Raw genomic sequence first — 14,005 nt, forward strand, 5'->3', positions numbered from 1 at the left:
TGTCTTTCAACTACCTCCCAGCACTCTGAGTAGGAAAACTAAGTCCTTCACCCTTCACAACTCCTGGAACAGTGCTCTGTCCCTTGTGAGACTATGGCCTTTAGGGAGAAAGCACTGTCCATAAGTGTAATTCACAAATTCTCTAATCTCTTTTCAGTCTTTGGTGCTACTGTATTATTATTATTATTATTAATTAATTAATTAATTTATTTATTTATTTATTTATTTATTTATTTTTTTTGGGGACAATGTCTCACTATATAACTCTGGATGATTTGGAATTCACTATGTAGACCAGGCTAGCACTGAACTCAGACCCAGATCCTGAGTGCTGGGATTAACTATATGGGCAACCAAACATGACAATCTCCTTTCCTGAACCATTTCCTTTTAGTTCCTCTTCTCATTTCCTTAGTGTTTCCCACCTTTTGAAGTCCTCATTACTAGATGCTCCTTCTGCCCTCATCTATCCTGTTTCCATATTGGCATGTATCCTAAATTCCTAGAGCAGAGCCTGTTACAGAGCAGGTACTCTGCTGATAGCATTTCTAGGGTGCGGTGGGTAGAAAGAGCAATGAACCTACCGAGTCCCCCCAAGAGTAAGTTACACTGCTCTGCCTAGTCCTCCACATTTCTGTACCACTACTTATTAGGCCGTAGTACATGGCTGCCTCCCTTCAGTGGGTGTTCCTAGCACACCACAAGCAGTTAAATAATAGATCAAGTGTGCAAAAGTAATCATAAATATTAGAACATGAAACTGTAAGCCAGGTGCAGTGGCTCAACGTCTGTAATACCAATACTTGGGAGTCTGAGGCAGAAGGAACACTGCAGATCTGAGGCCAGCTTGGGCTACACTGTGAATTCTAGGACAGCCTGAACTACTACTCTTGATTTCTGTTGCTGTGATAAAACATTATAACCAAACACAACTTAGAGGGAAAAAGGATTTATTACAATTTATAGGTATGTCTATCACTGAGAGAAGTTGGGGCAGAAACTTGAAGCAGAAACCACCGAAGAACACAGCTTGCCGGCTCACACTTAGCTAGCTTTCCTATATAGCCCAGGATCATCTGCTCAGGAATGGTGCTGCCCACAGTAGGCATCACAGGCTAATCTGATCTGGGCAATCAATCTCTCAATTGAGACTCCCTTCTCAGATGGCTATAGGCTGTGCCAAGATGACAGTTAAAGCAATCCAGGACAATTATAAAGATCTTGTCTTTTAAAATATAAAATAAACAGGGTGGACACTTGGGAATAAAGTTCTTTGGTAGAGCACTTGTCTAGTGGGCTTGAGGTCCTAGGATCAATTCCCAGTACTGGAGGGAGGTGTGTGTGTGTGTGTGTGTGTGTGTGTGTGTGTGTGTATGTGTGTGGGTGTGTGTGTGTGTGTGTGTGTGTGTGTGTGTGCATGTGTGTGTGTGAAATTGTCATAATATAAGTACCTAATGAATGAATTTAACAGTCTCCAGGGTTATTTCAGGCCAGACAATATTAAACTTATCCATCATCATTACTGTTATTTTTTTAAGACATGCTCTCACTATGTAGCCCAGGTTGGCCTTAACTCTCCCTTTCTTGTCTCAGCCTCTGAACTGCTGCTGGGATTGTGTCCTACTTTCCTTTCATTGTTCTTTACAGTTAAATAAGTAATGTTCAAATACAATACTGTTATTACTACTGTTTTGAGAACGAGACCTCTAAGTTATAGTTGAATTTAAAATACCCTGCTTGTCCATGTTGGATCTTTCTGGATGTTTACTATTTTGTTTTGTGTTACTTTTTGAAAACAGGTTTCAAGTGGCCCAGGTTGGCATGGACGCACTATGTAGTGAAGGACCACCTTGAATCCCCGATCTTCCTGCTACTGCCTTCTAAGTGCATGTTCCACTAAGCCTGGCCTATGTTTGTTTGTTTGCTTGTTTATTTTTGGAGACTGGATTTCACAATGTAGCCTTGGCTGTCCTGGAGTTCACTATGTAGACCAGGCTGCCTCAAACTCAGAGAGATCTGCTTGCCTTGTTCACCACCACACCTGGCCTACTTTTTTCTTTTTTAAGTTAAAAAAACATGTCAGCGATTTTCTTAATTATTAAAGTTTTTTGTTTGTTTGTTTGTTTGTTTCTCAAGACAGGGTTTCTCTGTGTAGCCTTTGCTGTCCTAGAACTCACTCTGTGGACAGGCTGGCCTTGAACTCACAGAGCTGCCTGCCTGACTCCTGAGTGCTGAGATTAAAGGTGTGTGCCATCACTGCCCAGCAATTATTAAGTAATTTTAAATGACATATTTTACCTTTGTTTTACAGCAATTGTCACAAGAAACATCTGGATATTTCTTACAAAAACCAGGGTTAAAGCCTTTTTCACCAAAGTAAGCTAAAAGCTGTATTCTTCTGCACTCTGTTATGTTCTCACAGTAGTGCACCATGCTGTATAAGTTATTGAAGTGAGTCTCCTTTGTGTGGTAGTTGCCATCTTTTTCCACTAGAAGAGATGAAGAACAGAACAACAAAATTTTTTACTGGGTTTTCAAGACTGGGTTTCCCCGTGTAGCCCAGACTGGCCTCAAACCCAAAGATCTGCCTGCCTCTGCCTCCAAGTGTTGGGATTAAAAGTGTGCACCACCACTACCACCTGGCCCAATGTAAAATTTTTACAGTAGAAAACCAAAAGAATATAAAAATAGTATTTAGAGTAGAGTCATCTAACTTTCTTTTCTGTTTCTGTTTGGGTTTGGAGATAAGGTCTTGCTATGGTTAGATGAGCTTTAGATAATGCTGAACCTTGGTTTTTCTGTGTGCTAGGACAGCAGACATGAGCCACTGTGCTCTGATAGATTTAAATACTGAAGAGGAAAATTTACTAGTACCAACATAGTGTCAATGACATCCTTTTATATTGCAATTCACTGGATGTTTGAGATCACATGTCATGGTTTTAATTTTATAGGAATGCTGGATTTCTTCCTTCTTGAGGCAAAGTCTCATACTATACTCCAAGATGGCTTTGAAATTGTGAAATTTTCCTGTCTCAGGCTCCAAAACACTGAGATTACTGGCATAAGCTCTTTTTCCCTAAAATGTTTAATTTTCCTTTTTCAAACTGAATTTTCTTTATGTCTTTATTATCCCAATGATAGAGATTTGTGTTATATTTTCTCTCTAGGTAGATATGTGCTGAGCTGCCTATCTGGAGGAAGCAGAAAAGTCCCCATTGCTAAAATCCTAGTGAAACTGAGGCTTCTAAAACTGTGGTCAAGAATCCAGGGGACCCTAGGGAGCTCAGTGACAGGATGTCCTAAATTTAAGGGAAATAGCAATACCTACATCTATTGCATACCATCCAAACTAGCTATTTGAGGTAATTCATGACTTTAACATTGTATTATATTATATTTCTGGTGAAGCCGTAGCTTTGTAAAGTTGGAATTTCTGTAGGTGCTGTGATAAAGTGAGTAATACAATAAAACAAATATGGCAACTATGGAGGTATCCACCTGCAATCCCAGCACCTGGGAGGCAGGAGGATCACGACTTTGATTTAAGCTTAGGTTACATAGTGAGACCCTGTCTCAAAAAACAAAAACAAAAAAAAAACCCAAAAAACCAGGACTGGCCAGGCACATTGGTACACATCTTTAGTTCCAGCACTCAGGTGGCAGAGACTGACAGATTTCTGTAAATTTAAAGCCAGCCTGCTCTACATAGTGAGTTCTAGGTCAACCAGGACTACACAGTGAGACCCTGTCTCCAATAACCACCACATCCAACAAAAACTTCCGAGGTCTGGGGATGTAGTTCAGTGGTAGAACTCTTGCCTAGCATGCACATGCAGGGCCCTGGGTCTCATCCTTAGCATGCACATGCAGGGCCCTGGGTCTCATCCTTAGCATGCACATGCAGGGCCCTGGGTCTCATCCTTAGCATGCACATGCAGGGCCCTGGGTCTCGTCTCTAGCATGCCCTACACACACTCACAGAAAACAGAAACTAGGAGTGGTCATATCCTGTTTGAGTCCAAGGTTCACAAACAAGAAATGGGGCTGGTGAGATGGCTGAGCAGGTTAAAGGTACTTGTTGTTAAACCTGATGACCTGGGGTCAATTACTAGAACCCACCAACTCATATTTGTTCTCTATCACTGCATATGCACTGTGGTATGCATGTGTGCATGCACATATATGTACACACACAGAAAATCAATTAAAATGCAAAAACCGCAACTGTGCATATTTTTCATTAATAGGCAATCACGATTAATTACTTAAGAATAAAATTACTATTTTCCTCCCAGTTTTTGAGCATTATTTTTTCAAATGTTGCTAGGATACCAGGATTTAAATACTTACTAAATTATTTTCAATTAACAATACAAATGCTTTTAGAGTTATGAAAGGCCATATCTTGATAAACCTATTTTGAGGTGAAAATATCATACACAGGACACTGTACTTAACGCACCTAAACTCCTGAAGAACCTAGGTTAGCAACAAAGAAGACTGTAAACTGCTGGTTATCGACCCATGTGGTTGCAAGGCTGACGTCAAGCTGAGGTTGCTAATGCCCCACATAACTAGCTCATAAAAATTTCAGTATTAGGGGTTTGGGTGAAGGTCCCGCGGTTAAGAGCACTTACTGCTCTTGCAGAGGATGTGGGTTTGGTTCTCAGGCCCCACATGGCAGACTGTAATCGGCTATAACTCTAGTTCCAAGGAATCTGGTGCCCTCTTCTGATTTCCACAGGCACCAGGCACACAGGTGGTGCACATGTACATTCAGGCATTTACACATACACATAAAGTAAAACTGAGAACCTCCTCCAAGGCTCCTTATATCAACATTAAAAATTCAAAGTGTGGCTCAACTGAACACATAAACCTATCATAGGGCTGCAATGAGTCAAGCCACCATGAAAGGAAGATACTTCTCCAGGTTTTGTTTAAAAACACAAGTCAGCAAAACAAATGTAAACAATTCATTGCTTTGTGCTGAGAATCATTCTGGTACAGTGAAAGAATCATGCACAGGCTTTGCAGTAGAAGAACTTGCATCCCTTCAGGGATTGCTGCTCACTAGCTCTATGTCTCATTTTCTTCTCTGCAATGAGGTGAGTGATAGTTTCATCTTTTAGAGTTGTGGTAAAGATAAAATGAGTGACTAGGCAATAAAGCATTTACAACAGGATGGAGAGCTGGCTCCATGGCTCACTGTTGCAATCCCATACTGAAGAGGCTGAGGCAGGAGGATCACAAGTTCTAGGCCAACCTGGGCTACAAAATGAGACTGTATCTCAAAAGAAGACCAACAAAAAAGCCAGCAAACAAGCATGGGAAGTGCATCTGTGAAGTGTAAACAAAGTAGGTCTGCACCAATGGCTACACCACATCAGGCCTGTAGCTGTTCCCTCAAGTATCTTCGGGCAAGTTATAAATCTATCTGTAGCTCACCGTTTTCCCAGGAGTGACTGTACTTACAAAGCTAGCTTTTATGAATCAGAAAGGTAATAAAGGTGACGGTCCCAGCGTGGTCAGTACCATTTCCCACGTTCAGTATTAGTGCCAGAGTAAATGAGACAGTAGTCTCAAAAACACAGAAACACTATTACAAAACATATTTAACTATCACAACAGGAAAAAGAAAGTGTACAAGTGATAAAATCAAATTCTAAAGTACAGATTCACTTGACCTACTGAGACAGTTGAAATTTATCCTATATTCACAATCGTAAAAATGCTGAAAGACATCTGTACAAGGCTGTCCAGTACTATGTGTGATAACATTGAATGTTAATAATTTAAATATCTATTAAGAGGGGATTGCTTTAGTAAGCCCCAAATAACAATACTATGCAATTTTCTCTAATGCTATGTAATTGGAACAATTATACAATACACCTACATACATATATACATCAGCCTATTACAATTGCATTTACATCTTTTTTTTTTTTTTTTTTTTTTTTTTTCTCCCAAGACAGGGTTTCTTTGTGTAGCTTTGCGCCTTTCCTGGAACTCACTTGGTAGCCCAGGCTGGCCTCGAACTCACAGAGACCCTCCTGGCTCTGCCTTCTGAGTGCTGGGATTAAAGGTGTGTGCCACCACCGCCTGGCTTACATTGTATTTTTAAAATTACATTTTTTAATGTGTGTAAATGCACACATGCATATGAAAATGTGCATGTATGTACATGTGCTAGCTCATATATGTGTGAAGGTCAGAGGACAATTTTTGGGGGAACTGAACTCAGGTTATCAGGCTTGGTGGCAAGCACCTAACCATGAGACATCTCCAGCATTTACATTTGAAAACACTTGCATTTGGGAAAGGGGAACACCAAATACAAGATGCTGCACAGGGGGTTGGCTCTACTGTCCCTTCTCTCTTCTCCTCCTGCTGAGACTGTGTCTCCCCATCCTCCCTTGCTTCTTCTGAGATGGGTTTGTCACGTTGCCTGGGCCAGTTTCATACTTAACTCAGCTCCTAGGTCAAGCAACAGTCTTACCTCAGCTACCCCAGTAGGCAAGACTCAGCCATATGATTCTACACTTAGCTTTCCCTTAATCACCCTTAAACTGGATTATGGTACAAGAATTTATTATTTTCTCTTTCTCTTTCTTTTTCCCCCCCCTGGAAATGGTGATGGATCTGGAAAAGTATAAAGGAAGCCACTCTCTGGAAACGCTCTGTTTTGTGCATGCTAATATCACTTGACTTTACCAAACAAGTATGTAGTACCTTCATAATAAACTAAAATAAACTTTACAATATAGATTAAAAGCCTCTATTTTTCTATGACTATTTAATGAAAACAGGACCCAAATACTATAACAGCAGAGGCCGACTGTTCTCATGAGCTGGAACATGACAGAATGTCACCAGAGGTGCTTGACTTACTCATGATAAGTCTCTTCAGTCTGGTCACATCGTGATAGGCATAAAAGAGCACGCAGTGAGATACTTCCCCATCTCTTCCAGCTCGGCCAGACTCTTGGTAGTAACCCTCCACAGACTTAGGGAGAGACGCGTGTATCACAAACCTCACATCAGGTTTGTCAATCCCCATCCCAAATGCAATGGTTGCACAGATAACCTGGCAGGAAATAAAAGTCTATTAGACTCATAATACATTTAAAGGAACACTTAATAAATTAACTTCCAAAACTCTATCCCTGATCTTAAACAAAATTTTAAAATAACTGCACACAACTGAACTTGGTCTCCATATTTAGCATGAACAAGGGGAGATTTTCTTTTTTCTTAGACAGGGTTTCTCTGTGTAGCTTTGGAGCCTTTCCTGGAACTCACTTGGTAGCCCAGGCTGGCCTCGAACTCACAGAGAGCTGCCTGCCTCTGCCTCCTAAGTGCTGGGATTTAGGGCATGCACCATCACCACCCAGCGAGATTTTCATATTGATAACTTGCAATTCTACTCAGATCCAAGAAAGTAAAGAGAGGTTCAGGTAGCAGGATCTTCCTGTGTGACTTGGTATTCCCACCCTAAGGATCCAGAATCACCTGCAATCAGCCCTTTGTGTGCTGACTGTTTTCCCTCTGTTTCTGATAGGGATGTGTGGTGGGTGTTGCTCACACAGCCATGACATCCAAGTTAAGGTACATAAGAAATGTCTTGAGCTCCAGGGTCGTCTTGAGTCCTCACAGCTAATTGCTGCTAGCTCTTCCCATGACTTAGGAACAAAGGCATTCTCATCTGCTCTATGCTTATCATCAAGTCTTCCACAGGGTTCCAAGTGATCATACACTAACTTATTTTTCAACAGATGATTTCAAAGTAAAAGCTTAGAAAATTGAACTGTTTTTATCTAATTTACCTTAGATAAAAGCCTAAGTTACAAAAACAAAATAACAAAAACCATAAAAATAAGACAGAAAGGCAAGGGATTATCCTCCTCGGCCTATACAAATTATTTAGTGGAAGCTATCCAATAGTTAATCTTTTTTTTTTTTTTGGTTTTTCGAGACAGGGTTTCCCTGTGTAGTTTTGCGCCTTTCACTTGGTAGCCTAGGCTGGTCTCGAACTCACCGAGATCCACCTGGCTCTGCCTCCCGAGTGCTGGGATTAAAGGCGTGTGCCACCACCGCCTGGCAGTTAATCTTTAGGAGTGTGACAAATTTGTTTTCAAGAGTATCTATTTCAAGGTCTGAAGAGATGGTTCAGTTGTTAAGAGTATATACTGTGAGCCAGGCGGGGGGTGGGGTGGGGGGCAGAGGCAGGAGGATCTCTGTGAGTTCGAGGCCAGAGTGAGTTCCAGAAAAGGCGCCAAAGCTACACAGAGAAACCCTGTCTGGAAAAACCAGAGTATACACTGCTCTTACAGGAAACCTGAGTTTAGTTTCTAGCACCCATGCTGAGCAGTTTACTGTTGCCTATAAACTCAAGTGATCCAATGTCCTCTCCTGGCGTTTGTGGGCACTTGAACTCATGTACACAGAATTAAAAATAAAATAAGCTGGGCTTTGCAAGCAGCTTTATAATTCCCTGTAACTCTAGCTCCAGGGGATATCTGGACTGAAGGCATCTGTATTCTCATGTTCACATTCTGTTCCCTACTCCACCCTACATACACAGTTAAAAATAAAACATAAATCTTGGGCTGGAGAGATGGCTCAGAGGTTAAGAGCACTGACTGCTCTTCCAGAGGTCCTGAGTTCAATTCCCAGCAACCACATGGTGGCTCACAACCATTTGTAATGAGATCTGGTGCCCTCTTCTGGTCTGCAGGGATATATGCAGACAGAACACTATACATAATAAATAAATAAATCTTAAAAAAACAAAACAAAACATAAATCTCAAAAAAAAAAAAAAAAAAAAAGACTATTTCAGTTGAAAATCTAAGACTTATTTGACCAAGGCCAAAATACTGTATGTTTAGGCAAAATTACATTAAACAAATAAAGCCGTCTTTTTTTAGCACTTAAAAAATGACTTGCTGTTGCAAGGACAGCGTTTCACAAGTGACAGAAATACCCAGCAGTCATACTAAGGCTAATGACATGACTTTGCCACTATGACTAAAAGAGGAACTACAAACCACGTGCACTGGGTCTGCAAATCAGTACATTATCAGCACAGATGTGCTGGCTTGTACTCAAGGTCACTCATCCATCTAAACTTAAGGCTCTTTGATTAAAAGGAAGTGTCCCGGGAAAGAGAAAGTTTACTGCAGCCTTTAATGATGGAGAGCTGGCAAAAGGCTGTGCAAATGAGAGATGCTAGCCCACAGCTCCACCGGAGTCACCTGCAGGCTTCTGGCAGGCCAAGAGCACCTTGCAGTGTTCAGTGAGCGCATGGCTGTGAAGCTCATGGTACAGGCTACCAAGGAGCCAAACGGTGCCAATTCTTCTGAAAGTTCTTCCTTTTGTTTTCATTTATGTCAGGCTCTCATGTAGCCCAAGTAGGTTCGAACTCATGAGCCTCTGGCCTCAGCCTCCCAAGTGATGGGATCAAATTAAAAGCTACTATGCTCAATTATGAACACTCTTATATAACTGGGAAAAGTGGCTTTATTCAATTTTAACTTCCTTATTTCTGTTATTTTTAATACTTGCTGTTACATTTATTCTTTTAATTAATTAATATTTTATTGGTTTTTTTTTGAGACAAGGTCTCTTTCTATGTAGTCCTGGCTGTCCTGAAACTCCCTATGTAGACCAGACAGTTTTTGAACTCAGCTATCCTCCTGCCTCTGTCTACCTAGAGCTGGGATTAAAGGCACGCACACAACACCTGGTTCATATATATATACATATATGTATGTACGTATGCACTTTAACAAAAAAATTAAACTCTTACATTTTATAGGCTGATACAAGTGCTCGTGCTTAGTTCTGAAGTCACTATTAGCAATTCTTTTTTCTTTTAAAGCTGAGGTTCTCAATTACTCAAGAGCATATACATAATAAAACACCAATCACAATAAATACTTTCCACCTAACCTCTATTTAAAAAATGTATTGTGTATGCACACACTGTTGTGCTGTCTGTAGCATATGGCTGTGATGCACACTCACAAGCATGCATATCTATGTCTGTGTGTACAATGTGGTGTACATATGTGGTACATGCAGAGCCCAGAGCGGGACACTGGATCCTTTTCCACTGCTCTTTGCTTTCCTGCCTTGAGACAACGTCTTTCACTGGAAAGGAATCTAGTTAGGCTGGCCAGCCGGTGAACTCTTGGAATCTGCCTGTCTCTACCCAGTGCTGTTCCAGGCACACACAACACGCCTTCCTTTATTTTCTTCCCTCTCGTGTGTATGTGCATGGATAGTGCTTGTGTGTGGAGGCCGGAAGCTGAGTCTTTCTTGACACTCTCCCCTTGGTTTGCTGAACCCAGTCCTGGTGACCTCACGTCTACCTTCCCGGCTCTGGAATTAGAGGTGGGACAAACACATAGGTTCGGGGACTCTGAATGCCAGTCCTTACGCATGAACAGTAAGTTCTTTAACTGCTGAGCCATCTTCCTATGCCCTTGTTAAAAATCATTCATTTCTCTATGTAGCCTTGATTGGTCAGGTACTCACTACACATCAGGCTGGCCTGGAACTCATGGCAAGCTTCCTGACTCATGGTCATGTACCACCGGACCCAGCTCTATGTTTTATTTTAAAATAAAACACTACATTTATTTATTACACGTCAAGTCTGTGTGTGAATGCACACATGTGCATACACATGTATGTACCATACTACATGTGTGAGGGTCAAAGAATAACTTGTGAGAACTGACGCTCCCTTTCACCATGCGGGTCAAGCGCCTTTTCCCCAGAGCCATCTCTCCGGCTCTGTATGTTTTATTGTAGTATAAGACTCTAAGACGGGCTGGGCAGTGGTGGCACACGCCACTACCCTGCTGCAGTCTCCCTCGGATACCACTCTTTTTCGTAGAACGAGTCCCTGTCCTACGACTAAATCAGCACTTTAGCCCTCGCCTCAATTTTCATCTCCTTCGCACACAGCATTCTTAAGTTATTCCCTGCCAGCCTCACTTTGAAGTTTATTACCTAGAAGATAAAAACAAGCTCAGCGAGGGTCGTCAAGCCTGAAGTTCCCTGCCTGGGACCCACAGAGTGGGAGGAGAGAACAGTCTCCTGAAACTGTCCTCTGACCTCCACACAACATGTAGCACGGCACATTCCCCAATACACTCCCCCCCCCCCACACACCCTCACCCCTACCTTATAAAAACAAACAGAAAGCAAAGCCAGGTAAGAGGCGGAGGCAGAACTGCCCTGAGTTCAAGACTGGTCTCAATTACACAGCAAGACACTGTTTCAAAACGAACCCAAACTGTCTCCCTGCGGCAAAGCTGCTGGCCCACCACGGGCCCTGCTGACTGCAGCCTACCTGGCAGCCGTCCTGGTTGATCCACTTGTTCTGCACCTCGTCTCTGGCAGCATCACTGAGGCCTGCGTGGTAAGCCAGAGCAGCAAGGCCATCCCTCTGTAGGGTGTCAGCCATTGTGTCACACTCCCTCCTGGAGAGGCAGTAAATTATCCCCGAGTCATCTGCCAAAGAAGTCAAAGGGGACTGAGGACCCAGGCCTTTCACTTCAACAACAATCTACAGTGTGCTCTTAAGAACACAGGACCCTGCCACCGCCGCCACCGGGCAGTGGTGGTGGTGGTGGTGGTGGCGGTGGCGGTGGAGGCACACGCCTTTAATCCCAGCACTTGGGAGCCAGAGCCAGGCTGATCTCAGTGAGTCCGAGGCCAGCCTGGTCTACAGAGTGAGATCCAGAACAGGCACCAAAACTACACAGAGAAACCCTGTCTCGAGAAACCAAACCAACCAAACAAAAACCCAACAAACAAAAACCCAGAGCTTTGCAGCCTTCTTATGATACAAGATGGTCCCTTGCTCAAGCAAGGGATTCATGTACACAGGAACTAAGGCTAGACTTGTAAACCTGTTCTTGCAAGGGCAACCTAGACTAATACTGGGCTGACTCACTCAACAATGGGGAGCTACCTTGATATGAATTTTGTAGGAACACATGGCAAAACTACCCTTTGACTCGGTTTCCTTCCAGGAAACCAACCTAGGAAATAAAATACTACAAGGACTGAAGCCACAAGTTTTGGTATGAAAGCTCAATAGGGAACATATGGGCATAATTAAGATAAAGAATTATAAAACAGACAGACTATAATTATTAAAAGTGCTTTTTCCTAAGTTTGTAAAAGTCATGGGAAAATGATCAAGATGTTGAAAACGGGCTACATGGCGAACTGTTATGAACACCAGGATCTCATTTTAGTTAACATAACTCAAAGGCAAACACACCTGGAGAAGGTGATGATGCAAAGGGCTGTGTTATTCATACACTGAGAGACGCCAGAAAAAAAGACTGAAATCAAAAATTATAATGGAGGTGTGTAGGAGGCATATCTAATATATTTTTGTTAAGGTTTATTGTTATCAAACCAAATGAGATTTCAAAATTATAATGTTCCCCACAAATAGCAAGTTGGTGCTATCATAATGTAAAAAGAAATGTTTAATATGCAATTTACATATCCTATTGTAGTACAGTAAATATAGAAAGGACTCTTTAGATCTAGTACTTTTAGACATAATTAATAATGACTGTACTCACATGGGTGGTGCTTTCTGATCCATTCTAGGCAATCAAATGCCACTTTTTTGGGCTTCTTTGGTAACACATAGTATTTCAGATTGTGTCTGTTAAAGCTCATGCTGAACCTAAAAGATCCAAATGTCAAATTTAAGTATTATGAGAAAATACAGTTGAACCCACTATCGTAGATTCAATGTTTTTTACCCAAAGTATTTCCCCCAATGTCACGGCATGAGGAAGTGGGTGGGCCCTTTGGGGAGAGTCACCAAGAAGATTAGGGTCCTTATAAAAGACAGAGGAGCAGGAGAGACTGATCACCTGCTCTATCAGAGGACTGAAATTTGGATCCCAACACCCACAATAGACATCTCAGAAACATCTGTAACTCCAGCTTCAATAGAATCAACATCTTGTTTCAGTCTCCACAGGCACCCACATAGACACAAGGATGTGTGTACACAGACACAGTAAAATAAATCTTAAAGAGAAAACAAAGAACAAAAACCCCACCCAAACAGAGACCTCACTGACCCTCCCTCCCTAATACTTATGGCTCCAATGGGAATACCAAGTACAAAACAGGGAGAGGGACCCCACCAGACAAAGCATAAGTTGGAACTTTGATCTTGTTTTCTCGTAACCCAGAACCACAAGAAATGAATATCTGTCATCTGAGTCAACCAGTCTATGACACTGGGACAGCAGCTCAAATAAGGCAGCAGCTTCAAATACTAGACACTGATGTGTTTTTCTACCAGGCAAAACTCATTACTAAGCTGTCTATATTGATCTTGACCATTATCCTTGGCAGGTGACATAATGGAACACTGAAATGGACATTAGGTTAAGAATTAGGATTTTAAAGAATGGTGATAAGATACATCTACAACTAGATGATGGAGATTTGGAATGCAGATAAAGAAAGGCAAACCACAGGCACAGTCTTAAAGATGATGGGACTGAAGCAGAGGTGGCGTCTAGGCAGCTGGCTCAGTGAGTAAAGTACTTACTTGCTATGCAACCACCCAACCTGAATTTGAATCCCTAGCACCCATGCAGAAAGGTCTGCACGGTGGCATGCTCCAGTAATCTTGCCACTGGCAGGTGTAGACAGGAGGATCTCAGGTAATTAGTAATTAGTCTAGCTTAACTGGTAAGCTTCAAATTCATGAAGACACCCTGTCTCAATTATGGTGGAAAGAAAGACACCAGATGCTGACCTCTGGCTTATGCACACATTAGCACATATACTTGCATATATATATGCATACAATGCATACAACACACACACACACACACACACACACACACACACACACACACACACACACAGAGAGAGAGAGAGAGAGAGAGAGAGAGAGTTTCTATTTTAAAAGTAGAGATGGCAACAATAGACAGCG

The 14,005-nt window shown here is 41.9% G+C and overlaps 1 protein-coding gene across 2 annotated transcripts in view; it reads right to left on the bottom strand.

Annotated features, from left to right (window-relative positions):
• Blm (BLM RecQ like helicase) overlaps positions 1-14,005 on the bottom strand; it is an 89,714-nt gene that overhangs the window by 14,011 nt on the left and 61,698 nt on the right. For both annotated transcript variants that reach the window (XM_036176053.1, XM_036176047.1), the window contains exons 13-16: positions 12,624-12,730; positions 11,372-11,532; positions 6,898-7,093; positions 2,299-2,489 (exon numbers count right to left, since the gene is read on the bottom strand). In XM_036176053.1, the coding sequence (XP_036031946.1) occupies positions 2,299-2,489; positions 6,898-7,093; positions 11,372-11,532; positions 12,624-12,730 (655 nt within the window). The remainder of the gene's footprint in view (positions 1-2,298; positions 2,490-6,897; positions 7,094-11,371; positions 11,533-12,623; positions 12,731-14,005) is intronic.

Source organism: Onychomys torridus, chromosome 1 (genome assembly GCF_903995425.1).
Source record: "Onychomys torridus chromosome 1, mOncTor1.1, whole genome shotgun sequence".
NCBI classification, from domain to species: Eukaryota; Metazoa; Chordata; class Mammalia; order Rodentia; family Cricetidae; genus Onychomys; species Onychomys torridus.